Consider the following 17,739-nt stretch of genomic DNA (forward strand, 5'->3'; position numbering starts at 1 on the left):
TCTTCATGATAACTTTTGATAATTAGCATATTATCTCCATTTTAGATATGAAAAATTTTAAGATTTATCCATAATGCACCTTGCAGCAGAAAAGGTTGTAAAAAAAGAAGATAACCAAAATATAACTATAAAGTTAATAATCACAAATACACATAAACTTATGGTAAACTCAGCCCATAGTTTTCCAGAAAAGGTAAACAATATGAAGTAAATGCATCCTTATTTCCTGGAAGAATATGAATTCAGTTTAATAAGAAGGGACATATATATATATATATATATATGTATGTGTATATAGATATATATATATAAATGTTGTAGTACAGACACATCTTCCTCATTGCACTTCGTTAAAATTGGTATTGCTTAGACTTCAAACATTGAGACTTAAATAACATAAGAAAGGAAAAGAGCATTAAAGCTGGCAGCTGTGTTTGAATTATGCTCTGTCCATCCCTGGATATTTTAAAATAAGGATCAAGGCAAGTGAACAATAAAGAAGGATACATAGAAACTTACTCTTAAAATCTACCTCTCTTTACCGTTTCATCCCAATACATCCAAATACAAGCTCCTCCTTAAAGATTCCATTTGAAACCCTGAGTTGAGTCCAGCTAACGAATTGGTTCCTGAAAGAGTAATTTATATCCCACATTTTCCTGAGAGCTGCATTCACATCCTTGTTTCTCAGACTATAGATCAGGGGATTCAGCATTGGAATCATTACAGTATAAAACATCATGGCCACTTTATCAGTTTCTAAACCATACTCAGAACTGGGTCTGCAATAAAAGAAAAGGATTGTTCCATGGAAGACAATGATGACTGTGAGGTGGGAGGCACAGGTGGAAAAGGCTTTGCACCTTCCCTCTGCAGACCGCATCCTCAGGATGGTGATGAGGATAAACAAATAGGAGGTGAGGATGATTATGATGGTGATGATCTCATTGAAAATGGTCACAGTGTACACCACCAGTTCATTCATAGACACATCAGAGCAAGCAAGAGATAAGAGAGGGGGTAAATTGCAGAAGTGGTTAACCACATTTGATCTGTAGGATGGGATCTCAAGAGCTAAACACATGTGAATTAGAGAACACACTGATCTACAGAGATAGCAGGTAGACACCAGTCCCATACAGAGCTTCTGGGACATGATAACCATGTAGAGCAGAGGGTAGCAGATGACCACAAAGTGGTCATAGGCCATCATGGCCAGCAGTGAGAACTCAGTGACTGCATAAGTACAAAATAAATAGAATTGTATCATGCAACCCAGGAAGGAAATAGCTTTGTCCTTGCTTAAGATATTGGCCAGCATCTTAGGCACAATGATGGTGGAGTAGCAGAAATCCACAAAGGACAAATGGCTAAGGAAAAAGTACATGGGGGTGTGAAGCTGAGAGCTGACCTGGATCACTGTGATCATGCCCAGGCCTATCTCCCAAGAAAACATTAACAGAGAAAAGGAGATTTTATATTAATTTCAGAGAAATGTTAATACTGATATTGGACCCCATTTTTATGCATTATAAGAAAAGCAAAATTTTCAAGTTGTTCCAAATGTGAAATACCTAAGTGGACCCCACTGATCAAAAATAATTATAGCATCAAGAAAACCCTTATATGGGATTCCATACTTATTACAACAATAAAATTGAATTTGTTTGTTCTACTGTGTTAGGTGGTTTAATGGATATGAAATAGATTCAATGACATGCTTTATAGTCACAAGGAAATTGACACTTGTTTCCTGATAAACTTAATAATCCCTTTCTAATCAGTGCTACACCTATCATGATAATAAATAATATGCAGTTTGTTTCAGTTCATTCTATCAGTAACATAGATTTGCCCAGGTAAGGTTCTCTGCAATCCCATTTTTAGGGAGTGTGAGATCCTAGATTGCAGAAGGAGTACCTACCTGACTTTATAACAGTAAGTTTTAAAATGTAATCTTAAAAGCTGTAAGCAAGCTTGGAGGCACTTTTCCCAAGTGTCACAGAAGATGTAAATCCTAAAGGAAGTAGGAAATAGCTGGGATAAAAAAAACTACTAAAGTTCTCCAGACCTCTATTACCTGTTAACTAAGATGCTTATCTCTCTTTGTCTCTGACATGTAAAGAAGACAACTGAAAAATCTCTTCAGGGAGGTTGATTTGGGAAGGACAGTTCCCCATCCCTCTGCCAGCTTAAATAAACCCTTTTTCCTCCTCAGCCCTATTTGTTGTGACTTTCATTGGCTGCACTAAGCTAGGAATGCAGATTTCAGTGTGCCTCATCTACAACTTCACACGTGTGCAATGAAAATTGAGCAAAGAGAGGCTGGACCACAAGTCATGCAACCTGGATTTTTTTGTTTGTTTGTTTCCATATCTTGGACTAAATTTAAAGAAATGGGAACAAAGAGTGGTGCTGGCTTGGGTTTTCTTCTCTACTTAATCAAAAATATGTGAATTATTTGCCAGCCCCAGAGATAAAAGAGGAATATGAACAAGGAAACTACTCTCCCAAATTTTCTATGCCTGTAGTAGGAAACCAGGTTGTGGTAAATGCAATAGAAAGTTCAAAAAATATATATTTCCTTTCTCAAGCACAGATAGATCACAAGTCCCTGACTTCCCAAAGCCAGCTCATGGACATATTACTTCAATGTTCAGAATTAAGATGACATTTAAGGAGCATCTCCATGGTCACTTTTACTAGATTCCATGAAGGAAATTGGTGTGAAAGAAGGAGGAAAGGGTTAGAAAAAGTGAAAGAATAAGGAAAAAAGATACACCATTTTGTTTAGTCTTTTTGTGTAGTCTGTATTCTTTCTCATACTCTCACTCTAATAGATGTTATCTAATGTTTGGTATTCAGTTGAAATTGTACAAATTTCCCATCAACCATCTCTTAATGCCAAAAGAACTATTTCATGCCATAAGTCTACCTGAATATAAGTTCTGTTAAAAAAATTCTCCAATTAGAAGAACTGAATTAGAACTACATTTAGAATTATTTTTGCTCAGAAAATAAATTCATTTCCATTTTCAAGTAACTTGAATCTAGTTTCAGCTAACAAAACTGAAAGATAGACATTTCCTCCCTGGTCCTGAAGATTTCAGGATGTGCACATAATAGAGTTAAGATTTTATACCATAATTAAGCTCCTGGGAACCGGGTAACTTAAATTATCAAAATAATAATTATTCCCTATGGAACTAAAAAGTAAAAAAAATTATAAATAAATCTAACTCTATGGAGGGTACAAGATGCAAACAATTAATCTCTAATGGCATATCATCAGGAATTTTTTTTCTTAATCCTAACTTGGGAAACAATTATTTAAGCCACCAATTACTCCTAACAAATTTCTTGGAGCATTATGGAGTTCTACATTCTGGTAATGTGTATGTGAGACACAGCTCATATTCTCATTCTGAAATCACATGAATATTTCTTATGAACTTTCCCTTTCTTATAGTATGACAAAATTTTAGGAGCACAGGCCAACTTCTTTCACCTTGAAAAAGGAAACACCCCGCTCCATGTTGCCTCCAAAGCAGGGCAAATTTTACAGGTTGAATTATTGTCAGTATCTGGAGTAGACCCAGGCACACAAGATCTCACCAGGAAAACTCCTGTCAATTATGCCAGGCAAGGAGGGCACCATGAGGTGGTAGAATGCCTGGTAGAAATATAGCATGAGCTGACTGACAGACTAGCCTTTTATCTCTGTGGCAGGAAACCTGATCACAAAAATGGACAGCAGTTTATAATACCTCAAATGGCAGACAGGAGCCTGGATTTGTCTGAATTGGCAAAAGCTGCCAAGAAGAAACGTCATTCTCTAAGTAATCATTTGTTTGAAGAGCTTGCCATGGATGTGTAAGATGAAGTTGACAGGCGAGAGACTGATGCAGTCTGGCTTGCCACTCAAAACCACAGCACCCTCGTAACCAAGACAACCATCATTCCCTTCCTTCCAGTCAATCCCAAGGACTCGTCAACATGAAACCAGGGCAGACAGAAATTAGCTCGGTTTAATGCCCATGACTTTGCCACCCTGGTTATTGACATTCTCAGTGATGCCAAGAGGAGACAGCAGGGCAGTCCTCTCTCTTGTTCAAAAGACAATGTGGAGCTCATTCTGAAAACAATCAATAACCAGCACAGTATTAAGAGTCAAGACAATGACCAGCCAGACTATGACAGTACGGCATCTGATGAAGACACAGACTTGGACACCACTGCAAGCAAGGCAAACAGGCAGAACAGCCTAGATTCAGATTTATTAGATGGACCAGTCACTGTACAGGAATTTATGGAGGTCAAAAATGCACTAGCGGCTTCTCAGGCCAAGATACAACAGCTAATGAAGGTGAATAATAACTTGAGTGATGAGCTGAGAATTATGCAGAAAAAGCTTCAAACACTCCAGAGTGAAAATTCAAACCTCAGGAAACAGGCCACAACCAATATATATCAAGTGCAAACTGGTTCTGAGTGCACAGACACTTCCAACCACTCTTTTTTCAAATGATGTCTGTCTGCCCGAGGCAGTAGGCCTATGTCCATGTACGAGACCGGATCAGGTCAGAAACCGTATCTCCCAATGGGAGAAGCGAACCACCCTGAAGCGAGCAGGACAAGACTCCAGCCTTTCCCCATGCACGCATCCAGATTGGAGAAGCAGAACTGCACACCTGAAAGTGACTGAGACAACACTCCCAATGACACGGAACCAGATGACACGGGGTCAAGCAGAGGAGTATGGTGTGGCAAGGTGACGGCTCCGTACCAGATACAGCAGAACCCCACGCCGCCCCAAGCCCCACCCTCCCCAGCACCGAAGACGTCACCCGGAAGACTGAACAGATAACCAAAAATATACAGGAGCTCTTAAGAGCAGCCCAAGAAAATGAACATGACAGTTACATTCCCTGCTCAGAGACGACACACGTAGCTGTTACGGAAATGGCAGCAGTCTTCCCCCAAAAACCCAAGTCTGACACGGTGCGGACTTCCCTGCGTTTACTGAGCTCCAGCGCCTCTCGCCTCCAGAGTGTAAGAAGGCCCTCCCGGGGGGCTCAGCTCCCCCACGGACATTCAGCTGGTCACGCAGCAGGTCGTCCAGTGTGCGTACGACATCGCCAAGGCTGCCAAACAGCTGGTCACCATCACCACCAAAGAGAGCAACTGAATAGCCAAGAATCGTCCCTTCCATTTTTTCTAGACTTCTTGAAGTCCCTTTTCAAATTTAGACACGGAACTTTTCAGATTTTTACCAAAACAAACATTTAATCACAGTTTGAAACTTTTAAAAAGAAAGCTCAGTATTACTTTTGCATTTTTTTCTAACAAATTGTCAATTATTGATTTAATCCACTTGCCTTATTTTGTGCCTGTTTGCTGGTTTCGTTTCTGGTTTCCTGTTGTCCTGTCAGTGATTTTTGAGTTAATGGTCATGTACATCCAAAAGCAAAGCTTCATTGTTTTGTTTCTTAGTGCTTTTTTGCCTCTTAAACCTCTCTGCCTTTAGTTAAAACTATAAGATTTTGCAGTAAAATATTTTCTTGAAAGAGTTGGATTAAAACAAAAGTCAACATTATCTGTTCCCTACCAAGTGTTGTTCAATAAGAGAATTTTCCACCCTACTGCAAAATCTCTTACATTTGGGGTATCTCTAAGCATTATGTAGAGAAAGGACCTTGCCACTTTCTAAAAATAATGTTATAATCTTGGAAGGAAACAATGAATTGCTCTATTATATGCCCTATAAATTGCTCTGTTAAACGCTCTTTTATTTAAATTTTTAATCTTGATCTTTTTTTTCTTTATTTTTAACTATCACCCTGAAGTCTCCATGGAGTCAGATGAAGTATTTGTCCTTAACCTGGTGTCTCTTTTGACCATGTTCAGGGTAGGAGACCACCCACAGTATCACACTCGGTCAAGTGCTCTGCATTACCACCATAAGCCAGAAATTTTATCCCAAACACACAGCAAAGAGGGGCATCAGTCTAACAAGCCCGAGCTAATTTCATACCATCCATTCAGATAACACTGCCATGAACTATGGGGAAAAGAAATAATTACTCCCTGAGATTGTATTGCACTTTTCATCCAAAACACAGCTATTCCTTTAACCACATAAAGCTTTCTCATATGACCTGCTTCCCATTTTACATCACCTATAAAGGCTTGTTAGACAGTAAGATTTATACAGTCATCTGAGTTAGTGTCTCCTTCATCAGCTCACTGGTACTTAAAAATTAGACATCAATTTTTAGAAATTCCTTAGGAAGTATGCTCTAGCTGACTACCAGCTATTCTATTCCAAAGCTCCAAAAAGAATATAGGTTTAAGTTCTGGACCATGCTGAGAGTGCTTTTTAAATTACTAAGAAGACCTCTCTTGTGAATGTTAAAACATATTCTTTTCCCTGCTTACTGCATCAGTCTTGAATGGGTGTGGTTAAGGTGCTGACCTAGACCAGAGGGGGGCAAGCAGTAGTGCAGGGAGTGTGGAGGGGTGAAGGCAGCCAGGTGCAAAATGTGGGGGTGGGGGAGAGTGCTGGGGAGCCCTGGCCTACCTGCTAGGGGCAGCAGCTCCCTAGCTCCAGCCACATTGCCATGAGGGAAAGTTTGGCCAGAGTTGCCAGAGCCTTGGTTTTTCAAGGGACCCCAGAAATCTGGATGCTTCATGTGTCATATCTCTATTTTTAAATGGCAACTAAGACAAACATTGTAACTGGACACACATATGGGTGAGTGGTGGCCTCTGGGTCACCAGCTTGTAAACCTTTGCCATAGCTGTGACTCTGCTGCCTGAGGGCCTGGCCTGATCACACCTGGTTTAGCCTCTGCACCTTCCCTGTAATGTAGCCACCTATAATGGGTTAAGTTGCTGTTCATCTTTTTAGCTGTATATAGTAGGTTTTCACACATGTGAAGAAGTCAGAGTAATCAAAGTACAAGTTGTCTAAATACATACTAAATTGGCCCTATTTTCACAGAAATGTTTGATTCATAAACAACTTTTTAGCTTGACCGTATGTGGTCATGGAAAGAGCACCATGATGGTGTGTGTTTGGTTTATGAAGTTCTGGTTTGTGGACATCTTTTGTCAGATGTTACTGTGCTGCCAGTAGCATGGGGGAAAAAATTCCAATCTGCAAAAGGCTCATCCCACTTGTTAGTCCGCACAACCCTAAGTGCCATGGTATTGGTGGATGCTCAGGTGAAGCTGCAGTTGTAACTGCATTCTAGAAGGCGTCCTCTACCTTATGTTCAAGCACCATTTGATAGCCTTTTTTGTGAGCTTTGTGTAGTTAGCTGTCTCTCCTCTTTCTTGCAAACACCTGTCCCTCCTGCTGGGTCTCCCAGGGTCCTTGGGAAAGGCCCAGTGGCATTCCTGAGTTGGTGCCCTTGGCCTTCCAGGGAGGATGGGCTCCTGTGGGGGCTTCTGAGAGACGATGAGTTGTCTGTAATAGGTGAAGTGGTGTCTTCACTTGAACATGAAAGGGCCCATGACACAGGATGTTGTTGTTATCCCCCTAGAAAAAGCCAAGGAACACGGGGACCAGCAAAACATTTCTAATTATGAGAATACCACAAAGAGTTTGCTCTGTAACCCGTAGTGGCAAAACTGAAATGAAGCTCCCAGGTGGAGTGGCGTCCAGTGACAGGAGGGGCTGCACATCCTCGTTAAGAGCCCTGTACACTTCCTTCACCTGCATCAGAGGTTCTGTTGTCCTGTTAGCAAATTGCATCTTGTCTAAATGGGAGTTCTGTCCATCTTTTGCTCAAGAATTCCATAGCCTTGCACTAGTAATGCCTGTGTTCTGTAATGCCATTTTTTATCCTTTGCTCTCAAATACACTGCCCCACACCCAGGCTAATAGGACAGAAGTGCACTTTATGAAACTGGCACTTGCTGAAAAGAAGGTAACAGTTTTACCCCTGAGGTTCTGAAATCATCTGCCTCAGAAATGCAAATAGTTCTTATTTGCCAAAGAACAATGGATTGGGCCCAAAGATCAAATACAGCATTTTATAAAATTGGGACTATAAACGCAGAACTCAGGAGCTGTTATACAATTCCTTAAGTGATTTAAATTGCAGAACCAAGAGTGAAACTAGCATGTTTTTGACCTCAACAGAATCTGTGAGCTTTCTAGTAATATAATTTTATTTCTTTCCTTGTTCTGGTTGAAGGTAACCCTTGTTATAACAAAAGAAAAATATGCTGTATAGGAAAAATGAAATATGCTTTTTATTCAAATGTGCTTTGTCCATATCACTCATTCTGTATTTATTTTTCATTTTTGTTATACATTCTATTCCTGTAATTATTGTACAACCCTTTGAGCATTGTGAAATCATTTTGGAATTCGTGGCTGTTAGTTATGCAATAAACAGGACCTATACAAAAAAAAAAAAAAAATCTCATATCTTCATGCAACCTATAGGATCTAAAGCCACACCAGAGTGCCTACTAATACCAGAAAGACAGTGAGTCTACTGGTCAGAAATTATAGCTGACACAACTGAGCACTTATGTTCTAGAATCTTTCCTAACTATTACACAAGTATACACTCATTTACTCTTCTTATAATCCCACCCAAAAGTCTTAAATATTATACAATATTAAGTAGTTTAATCATCATAATATATGAACAAGATATCAGTTCTTTGTTTACCCACCTATCAGAGCTGACTGAGGCACACAGAGGTGTAACTTGGCCAAAGCAGAAGTCAAATCATCATGCTGCTTTTGGTTTTCCCAATCCTATGGCCTGGAGTCACTGCTGGGGGGGCCTTTTCCCTAATGAATCCTCAGTGCAGGCAGTCATTAAATGAGACCATTGCATGTATCTGTTCTAGGTATGTGCCTATTTATGATGTGAATCTGTTCCACAGTGTTACAACTTATATCTGTGTATCCCTGGGTGTACTCAGAGTGTTTTCAATATGTACATGAACAAAAAGACGTTTCCTGTAAAGCACTTGTCATATGTTCAGCTATCACATAATGCATTCCTAAAACTGATCTACAATGAGAATGCATCCAACACTGAGGAGATATTCTGGTTATCCTTCCCACCATCCCTCTCAAAATTTACAAAATAAATTATCACCAATCTATAAATGGTGATAATCTCCATAAGTAAAAACCTGTGGGCCAAATCAAAGGGATAACTTGGATGTACTGATCTTCATGAGGCCTTCTTTAGTTTTGAATTCTTCAATCAAGGCAGCTTAAATCATGCCTAAGTGTTTCCTTTTTTGGTCTCATATAGATTACTTTTAGGTCAAAGTGTGTCAGTAAATTTTTAGGTTATGCCCCAAGACATTTTCTTGTTTGTCAAAGATTCACAATGTCTAATCCACCCCAAACTTTAGGTCTTCTGTTTGCACCTGTACCTAAGAAAGGCTATCTCTCCAGATTCCTCTCCCTCTCCTAGAAGTAGTTGCTATTATTGGGTATTCAATGTTAGCATTGTTTGTTTGCCCAGTGTCCTCAGTTATTTAATGATTAACAGCTTTACATACTATACAAGAGTGGGAACAAAATTCTTTCTATATTCCTGTGTCCTAAATTGAAGGCAGAAGTTTGCTTGCATTTTCTAAAGAAGACCCAAGCAAGTGAAATTTTAAAAAGCTTTTTAAATTGTCATTTAATAAATCTCACCGAAGACTTGTTTTTAAACTAAACATCTTTGAAACCAAGAGAGTTAATGCTTCTAAATGACCACAAAAAAATTCATTTGAAGATAAAGAGATGGACAGATTTGCCCTCAATAAAAAAGAATAAAGGGCATATTCATAATTAATTAATCATTACAATATTTATTGATAGTGAATGTGTATGACCATTTTGACACATTATGTGGATTATGTTAAAAAATTGAGTATACTGCTATTAAAAAAAGGCAACAAAGTTCTTTTCTCATCTTTGTTTCAATATGATCAAATTTAAGGATGCTGAAACCTGTATTATTCTGACAATAAGAAATTTGTCCATGGATAACCTGACTTCTTGAAATAAAGGCAAAATAAATCAGTCTCACTGATATCATTAATAGAGGCATTTCCATCATGTTTTGTAAGTTTCTCTGAAAATTTAATCAAAATTTATAATATAATTAAGTTTTTGAATAGTAGTAATGATACTTGAAATAATAATTCAATGTAGACAAAAATAACAAGAATTTATTATCATGGGAAACAAAATGTTGATTTACATTTTTTTTTTTTTTTTTGCTAGTGTGATTAATAAGTAACACAGTTCTGGATAGTAAGTAGAATTTGAATATTAGTTCAATGACAAAAAGAATTTATATAAGATATTATGATCCATGTATTTCAAATGAATAATGATGTATATCAGATGACTATGGCATATACTATAGATGATAGGCTTTCTTTTTTTCAATTTAAAATTTTGGTGATACTGATATAAATTATACTCTACGTAGCAGCTACAGGAGCTACCATGGGCAATTTGGAAAATAAAGTTAGAGAAGAAAAAAATATCAAAAAATATTTTTGCCTCTGTGGTTGAAGCCCCAGATTAATGTCTTTATTATGTCATCCACTAATTTTAAAACATTGGTCAGAGCATTTAAACTGTATGGTTCTCCATTTCATCAGAATATGAATTAAGAGGATTTTGTTTCTCCCTTCACAAAAATGTAATCATCCTTTGCCAAGATAGAGGAGAAATATAAGTAATTACTATTTCAAAATGGACTATTTCATTATTGATTCCAAACAATCATATATTCCAAACCAATAGAAAAGGAAAGTATTCTCAACAAATAGCTCTGTAAAATTTACTATACAATTTGGGAAAAGGGGTTAGACAAATACTGTGTTCACATTCATTCATCAAATATATACAAAATCAAATAGAGGGGTGGGTAATATCATCAACATGGTGACATAAACAGCTAATGAAAAATCTCTCCCCTGATATTCATTGGAAAAAAATGTACAATTCTCACTTGGACAAAACTCTGGAGGAAGGTATAGATTTGAGAAGCTCACACAAACACTGATCAAAGAAAGAGAAAAATATCAGGTAGGAAACTTCCATGCCAGGACAGCCTGTCTTCCTCCCTCCCCTTCACTCAATCCCACACAACTTGGGAAGTGAAACAGCAGCCAGGATTCCTCCCAACTCCCAATGGGGACAAAGACTATAAAATCTCTCATGGCAATGAGACAGATTCCCACCTATATCTAGATGCAGAGATCCAAGTCCACAGAGACCAACAGGAGGACTTAAGTCACAGGGGAGGGCAGAATACAAAAGGGCAGAAAGGAGGAGCTTCCATAATGGAGGAATAGGGATGGCACCACAAAATCTGACCATTAAATTCCATAGATGATCTGGGATGAGATCTAAGAACAGAGTAGAAAAGGCTCAAAAGGACACAATTGGGACATAAGAAAAGAATGAAATATGGAATGTAAGCTTTATACCAATGTTAAATTTCTTGAACTTCTTAACTACACAATGTGATTACATAAATAATTTTGTTCATAGGAAATGTATATGTGAATTATATTATTTGTTCAAGGATGTGTGCAACTAGCTCTCATATGTTCAGAAGACAGAGCAATAGATGATGGATGATAGGGAGGGATGGAAAGAAAGAAATGATAAAGTGACAATATATTAAAGTTGGTAGATCTGGGTATATTGATGGAGGGGGGTTGGGGTATGATGGAGTTCTGTGTATGGAGTTTGTATTATTTTTGCTACTGACCTTTAAGTTTGAATTTATTAAAAAAAAATTCTTCCCTAAGGAAAGTGGTTGGGAAAATTGGATATCCATAATGAAAAGAATGAGAGGACCCCTATCTCACACCCTATACAAAAATTAACTCAACGTGGATCAAAAGCCTAAACATAAGAGCAATAACATATAACTCCTAGAATAAAATGTAGGGAAACATCTTCAAGACCTAGTGATAGGAGGTAGCTTCTTAGACCTTAAACCAAAAGCTCAAGAGATGAAAAAAGAAAAAAAAAGATAAATGGGAACTCATTGAAATTGAATACATCTGTGCTTCATAGGACTTTGTCAAAAGGCTTTGTCAAGATGTGGCAGCCAACTCAATGGGAGGGAATATTTGGAAACCATACATCTGATAAGGGTTTGATATCCAGTATATATAAAGAAATCCTGCAGCTCACAACTAAAGGACAAAACCCCAATTATAAAATGGGCAAGATATGAATAGACATTTTTCCAAAAAGGAAATACAAATGGCCAAAAAGCACATGGAAAGATGTTCATCTTGATTAGGTATCAGTTTAATACAAACCAAAATCACATTGAGGACATAATGCTGAGTAAAATAAACCAGACACAAAAGGACAGATATTGTATGGTTTCACTAATATGAAGTAACTAGAACATATAAACTCAGAGTCTTAAAATATAAAATACAGTGTACCTAGAGGTGGACAGAATCTAGAGAAGAGGAGGTGGTTACCTAATATATGCAAAATTGTTAACAATGTTGAACTTACATGATTGGGAATGATTACAGGTGATGGTAGCTCATTGTTGTGATTATAAATAATAGTGCCATATTGTAGCTGATTTGTTTGAAAGTGTTTGTTTAAAGTCATGTATGTCACTGATTAACACTACAAATATAAATAAGTTCTTGCATGAACTACTGCAAATTAAAAAATAATAAAGGTTTTATGGAAAAACATAGCTATTAAAAAGTATGGATTACAATTAACAGTAATATTTTAATATTCTTTCAACAGTAAGAAAAGTACTACACCAATTCTATGGGTCAATAATAAAGAGTAAAGGGGTATAGGAGGATTCAGGTTTTATTTTTTATTCTTATTTCTGTTCAGGAGCAATGAAAATGTTCTAAATATAGAGTTGCCCTATGACCCAGCAATTCCACTAAATATTGTAAATATCAGGTAACTGGTTCTCCTTCTCTAGATTCTATTTCTAGGTACCCTGTATTTAAATTTTAAGACTCTGAGTTTATATGTTCTAGTTAGTTCATTTAGTGAAATCATACAATATCTGTCCTTTTACTCAGCATTATGTCCTCAGTGTTCATCCATGTTGCCACATGCTTAAGGACTTCATTCCTTCTTATGGCTGCATAATATTCCATCATAGGTACGTACCACATTTTGTTTACCCCTTTATCTGTTGACGGACTCTTGGATTGTTTCCATCTTTTGACAACTGTGACTAATGCTGCTATGAACATCAATGTGCAAATGTCTGTTGATGTTCCTGCTTTCAGATCTTCTGGGTATATACCAAGTAGTGGAATTGCTGAGTCATAGACAACTCAATATTTAGCTGCTGATTTATGCAACACTATGTGATTATACTATGAGCCAGTGAATGTATGCTTTGGATGGTTTTTGTGGTATGTGAATATATCTCAATAAAACTGAAAAGAAAAAAAAAATAACCTGTGAGCCAACAAATTTCCATTAAGTGAAAAAAATAATCAAATATAAATGAATAAATTTAAGACATTAAGGTTTAAGTTTTTGGTTTCTATTAAAAAAAAAGCTTGCAAAATCAAGAGAGAATGTAGAATAGAGCACAATTCATTCATACTGCTTCTATTCTTTATAGTATAAAAATGAATATAAATTCATAAAAAAGTAAACCACAAAAAGAAGGATTCATAATGCATAATGTTAAATGACAAATACCAAATTGTTATAATTTTTCAAATAGATTCCTTAGGAATAAGGGTTATTAAAATATAAAATGTCTTGCAAATAATTATCAAAATATTAATACTCTGTGGAACTATGGGGAAGTGCTTAAACAGAAATTTCATGGAAAATAATTTAATATGTCATGGAAAATTTGATTCCTTTTGACAAATTTCTCCCCTTTTATTTTTTCCTCTGTCCCTAATTTTCAGGTTCACACCTATTTGTGTACATTAGAAAGCTTTCTGAAGCCCTATTTTATCCAAAATATTCACTATATTATTATAGTGAATGTGTCTTTATATATATTTTTTGTGATTCATGAACTTTGAGTACATTGTTTTATATGACTGTAGATATGAAATGAGAAAGTAAAGTTAAAAGTGACAGCTACATCCCTGTTGTTTGGTCATGTATGTCTCTCCCTCACCCCTACTTAATGCTGAGTCATCACATCAATTCTATCATATTACTGAGGTCACCAACTGCTAAGAGAGCATTCCACTGATGACCAAAATTCCCTTTGAATAAAACTTCCCAACAGAGATTCATCCTTGTATCTATGAATATAGACAACCAAGAAAACATACAAGGCTGCTTTTCTATGGAAATTGTGGGGAAATCATTAGATTTACTGTTTGAAATGGAATCACAGAACATCACTTAACCAAATCTCGGTTGTGACCATGACAAACACCATCAGCCCATCATCACATTTAGTTTAAAAATGTTAGAAAGTATTGATATAATATAATGAAGTACAGACTGAAGAGTGTTGATGATTACTTAACAGTTCAGGTCTAGAGAGATTTATTCACTCTAAAGACATGAGAAGATGAAAAAACTATCTCTTCTTGTATTGCCCATTACTAGTCCTCAAAAGTTGTTTTTGTTGTCCTTGTTTCATTTCCATCCTTCTTTACATTCTTTGTGTTGTGATGAGGTTTCAAGGACTCTGCACAGTACATTCCCCATACATTTTGCTACCTGTCTTCCTGTTGGTTTCTGCTAAGTGGAGGAACTGGAGGTGGAGGGGGAAAGAAGAATGGGAGGGTTGGAAATATGTGGAGAGGAGAGGAAAAGGGGATTCCTTCCTGTTTACCAAGTCACTCTTTAGGTGAATCCAGCAGAAATAGACACTAAGTGCTGACTAATCATAGCTTCTCATTTTACTACTGACTTCAGAAGTCAGAGCAGGAGACTTGGATGTTCAAAAGTCCAGATGGATATGCCACTAGAAGTCTGAAGACTGCTGAGGCCTAACCCATCCTCAGAGGCTCAGACACCCTGGTAGCCAGGCCCCTTCCTCATGACTTAGCAGCTGAGCACAGAGCTTCCTCCAAGCTCTGAGATTCTGGTAAAAATACTTCTTCCTTATGGTCTCCCAGTAACAATTACATCAGCTGTTTTCTGCAGTTAATAATCCTTAAATTAATACATAGTTTCCCTTTGTGCTCTTTCAGCCTTATAGCACCTAAAATTTCATGTATTAAATGCCTCTAGGGATTTGATTTATTGAATGGGCCCTAAATGGTATAAAACTCATGACAATGTGGGACAATTTTAAGCTAATTCACAATTCTTGAAAGTCAGTACAGTGCTCTAAGTTCATATACTATGTATGATATGCATAGTATTTACTCATCAATTTTATTCATTCATACATTTAGTGAAATAAAAATTAAAAAAAACAAACAGTATGCTAATGGCAGTGAAAGAGAAAAAGATAGATAACCCCAGGCCTCAGACACAAGTTGAATTTATATTAACTAAGTATCTCCACTACTGAGTGAGCTCCCATATGTCAAATAAGTTGTCAAAATTTAACATCAATATAAAGTTGTGAGGTTGGAAGTATTATACAGTATTTAATTTCAGAAAACTGAGGCTTGGAGAGTTTAAATTACTTACCAAATGAAAAAAATAATGATCAAAACCCCAAGCCATATTTTCATGAACTCAAGCTTCTTACTTTCCTCATGTAATTATTGATAGAGAGAGTCTTCCTTTAAAAATGGAAATGTAATGTAGAAACTCACACGAAACATAATGGAAGTACAATTACATCATCAACTGGTGTGTATTAATTGTGACCGAGTGGAGCAGTGTGGTTTAGGCATGATGATAAAGGGTGAAGAAAGAGCAATTCAGAAAGCAAGACACATGCAAAGAACATGAGCAGAGACTAGGAAGTCCACTTATGAGCTACAGGAAGAATTTAATCCACTATGCTTAGATTGCAGAGTAACTGGGAAGACAAGAAGTAAAAGGTCAATGGAGAAGATTCAGAAATTCTGCTAGTGATAATAATGGTTATACAAACAATTATATATATATATATATGTAGTGGAAAAATAATTTAATTTTGAAAAGAATAATAGTTTCCATTCTCATTAGTTATTCTTTTGATTTATGAAATTTTTATAGCAGTTTAAATGTCAATGTGTTAGCCAGGCTATTTCCCATATTCAGTTAAAACAAAACAGTTTGAAGAAGAGCAAAGTTTGGAATGAATATTTTGAAATATGCTTAATCCAATTGATGGAACTTGAAAAGGCACAAAAATATGCAAAACAAAAAGGGTCTTCATAATGACCTAGCAACTTATTGCTCCCTCAACTCTACACTACAATCTATCTCTACACCTCTCCACCATCCTCCACTTTGGAAACTTGAGTCTTGTTAAAAGAAACATTCTCTAAGAAGATATTTTGGAACCCAAATTTTCCTGAGAGGTACTTTCATGTCCTTGTTCCTCAGGCTATAGATCAAGGGGTTCAGCATAAGAATCACTACAGTATGGAACAACACAGCCACTTTATCATTTTCCAGACTGTAGTCAGAACTGGACCTGCAATAAATGAAAAGCATTGTTCCATGGAAAACAGTGATGGCTGTGAGGTGGGAGGCATAGGTGGAAAAGGCTTTATGCCTTCCCTCTGCAGAGCACATCCTCAGGATGATGAAGAGAATAAGCAAATAGGAAGTGAGGATGATCATTATGGTGACAATCTCATTGAAAGTGTCACATTGACACAACCAATTCATTCATAGACACACCAGAGCAAGCAAAAGATAGGACAGGGAACACATTGCAGAAGAGGTTAATCACATTTGATCTATAGGATGGGATCTCAAGAGCTAAGCATATGTGAATCAGAGAACACACTACTCCACAGAGATAGCACACAGACATCAGGTCCCAAACAGAGCTTCTGGGACATGATAACCATGTAAAGCAGTGGATAGCAAATGGTCACAAGATAGTCATAAGCCATCACAGCCAGCAGGAAAACTTCAGTGAATGCATAAGTACAAATAAATAGAATTGTACATGCAACCAAGGAAGGAAATAGCTTTGTCTTTACTTAAGATATTGGCTGCATCTTAGGCACAATGGTGGTGGAGCAGCAGAAATCCAGAGGACAAGCAGTTAAGGAAAAAGTACATGGGGGTGTGAAGCTGAGAGCTGACCTGGATCACTGTGATCATGCCCAGGTTGCCCATCACTGTGACTCCACAGATGAGAAGGAACACCAGGGAGAGGAAGACACTCAGCTCAGGGAGATCTGATAATCCCAGGAGGATGAACTCTGACACTGTACTGCAGTTTCCCTTTTTCCATGTCCCCAATTTGTTTGGGGTTCAGAAAAAGAAATTAAAAAAAAAAAAAAAACAACTAAACTAAAAGTCATTGTCAGTTGTATGATCCAAAATTCAATTTTTGCTCTCTCTTAAAAACAGACATGAGATTAATCAGGAGAGTCAATTTTGGCAACAAAGTTATAGGACATTGCTTTTTTGAAGTTTAGGATGAGTTCAGAATTAGTAGAATACAGATGAACAAGGCTCACAGTTTAGTTCACAGATCACACAAAGTCATTAAAAACATTCACAACTACAGTATCCTCTAAGAGTCTTTAAACTCATCTTCCACAATTTTGCAATTACCTAAAACTGGGATTCTAGAAAATAATGTTTATAATACATAATACACTTTCCTGAGCTTTCCATTACAA

The 17,739-nt window shown here is 37.0% G+C and overlaps 1 protein-coding gene and 2 pseudogenes across 1 annotated transcript; 1 reads left to right on the forward strand and 2 right to left on the reverse strand.

Annotated features, from left to right (window-relative positions):
* Positions 1-538: 538 nt before the first annotated feature.
* LOC119536808 (olfactory receptor 5L2-like) lies at positions 539-1,456 on the reverse strand. Its single transcript, XM_037839547.1, has one exon. It carries the CDS (start codon positions 1,454-1,456, stop codon positions 539-541), a length of 918 nt encoding a protein of 305 aa, XP_037695475.1.
* A 1,914-nt stretch (positions 1,457-3,370) lies between these two features.
* Positions 3,371-5,188, forward strand: LOC119536809 (annotated as a pseudogene).
* A 2,130-nt stretch (positions 5,189-7,318) lies between these two features.
* Positions 7,319-17,227, reverse strand: LOC119536811 (annotated as a pseudogene).
* Between the last annotated feature and the right edge of the window lie 512 nt (positions 17,228-17,739).

This window comes from Choloepus didactylus, chromosome 6, assembly GCF_015220235.1.
Source record: "Choloepus didactylus isolate mChoDid1 chromosome 6, mChoDid1.pri, whole genome shotgun sequence".
Taxonomy (NCBI): Eukaryota; Metazoa; Chordata; class Mammalia; order Pilosa; family Megalonychidae; genus Choloepus; species Choloepus didactylus.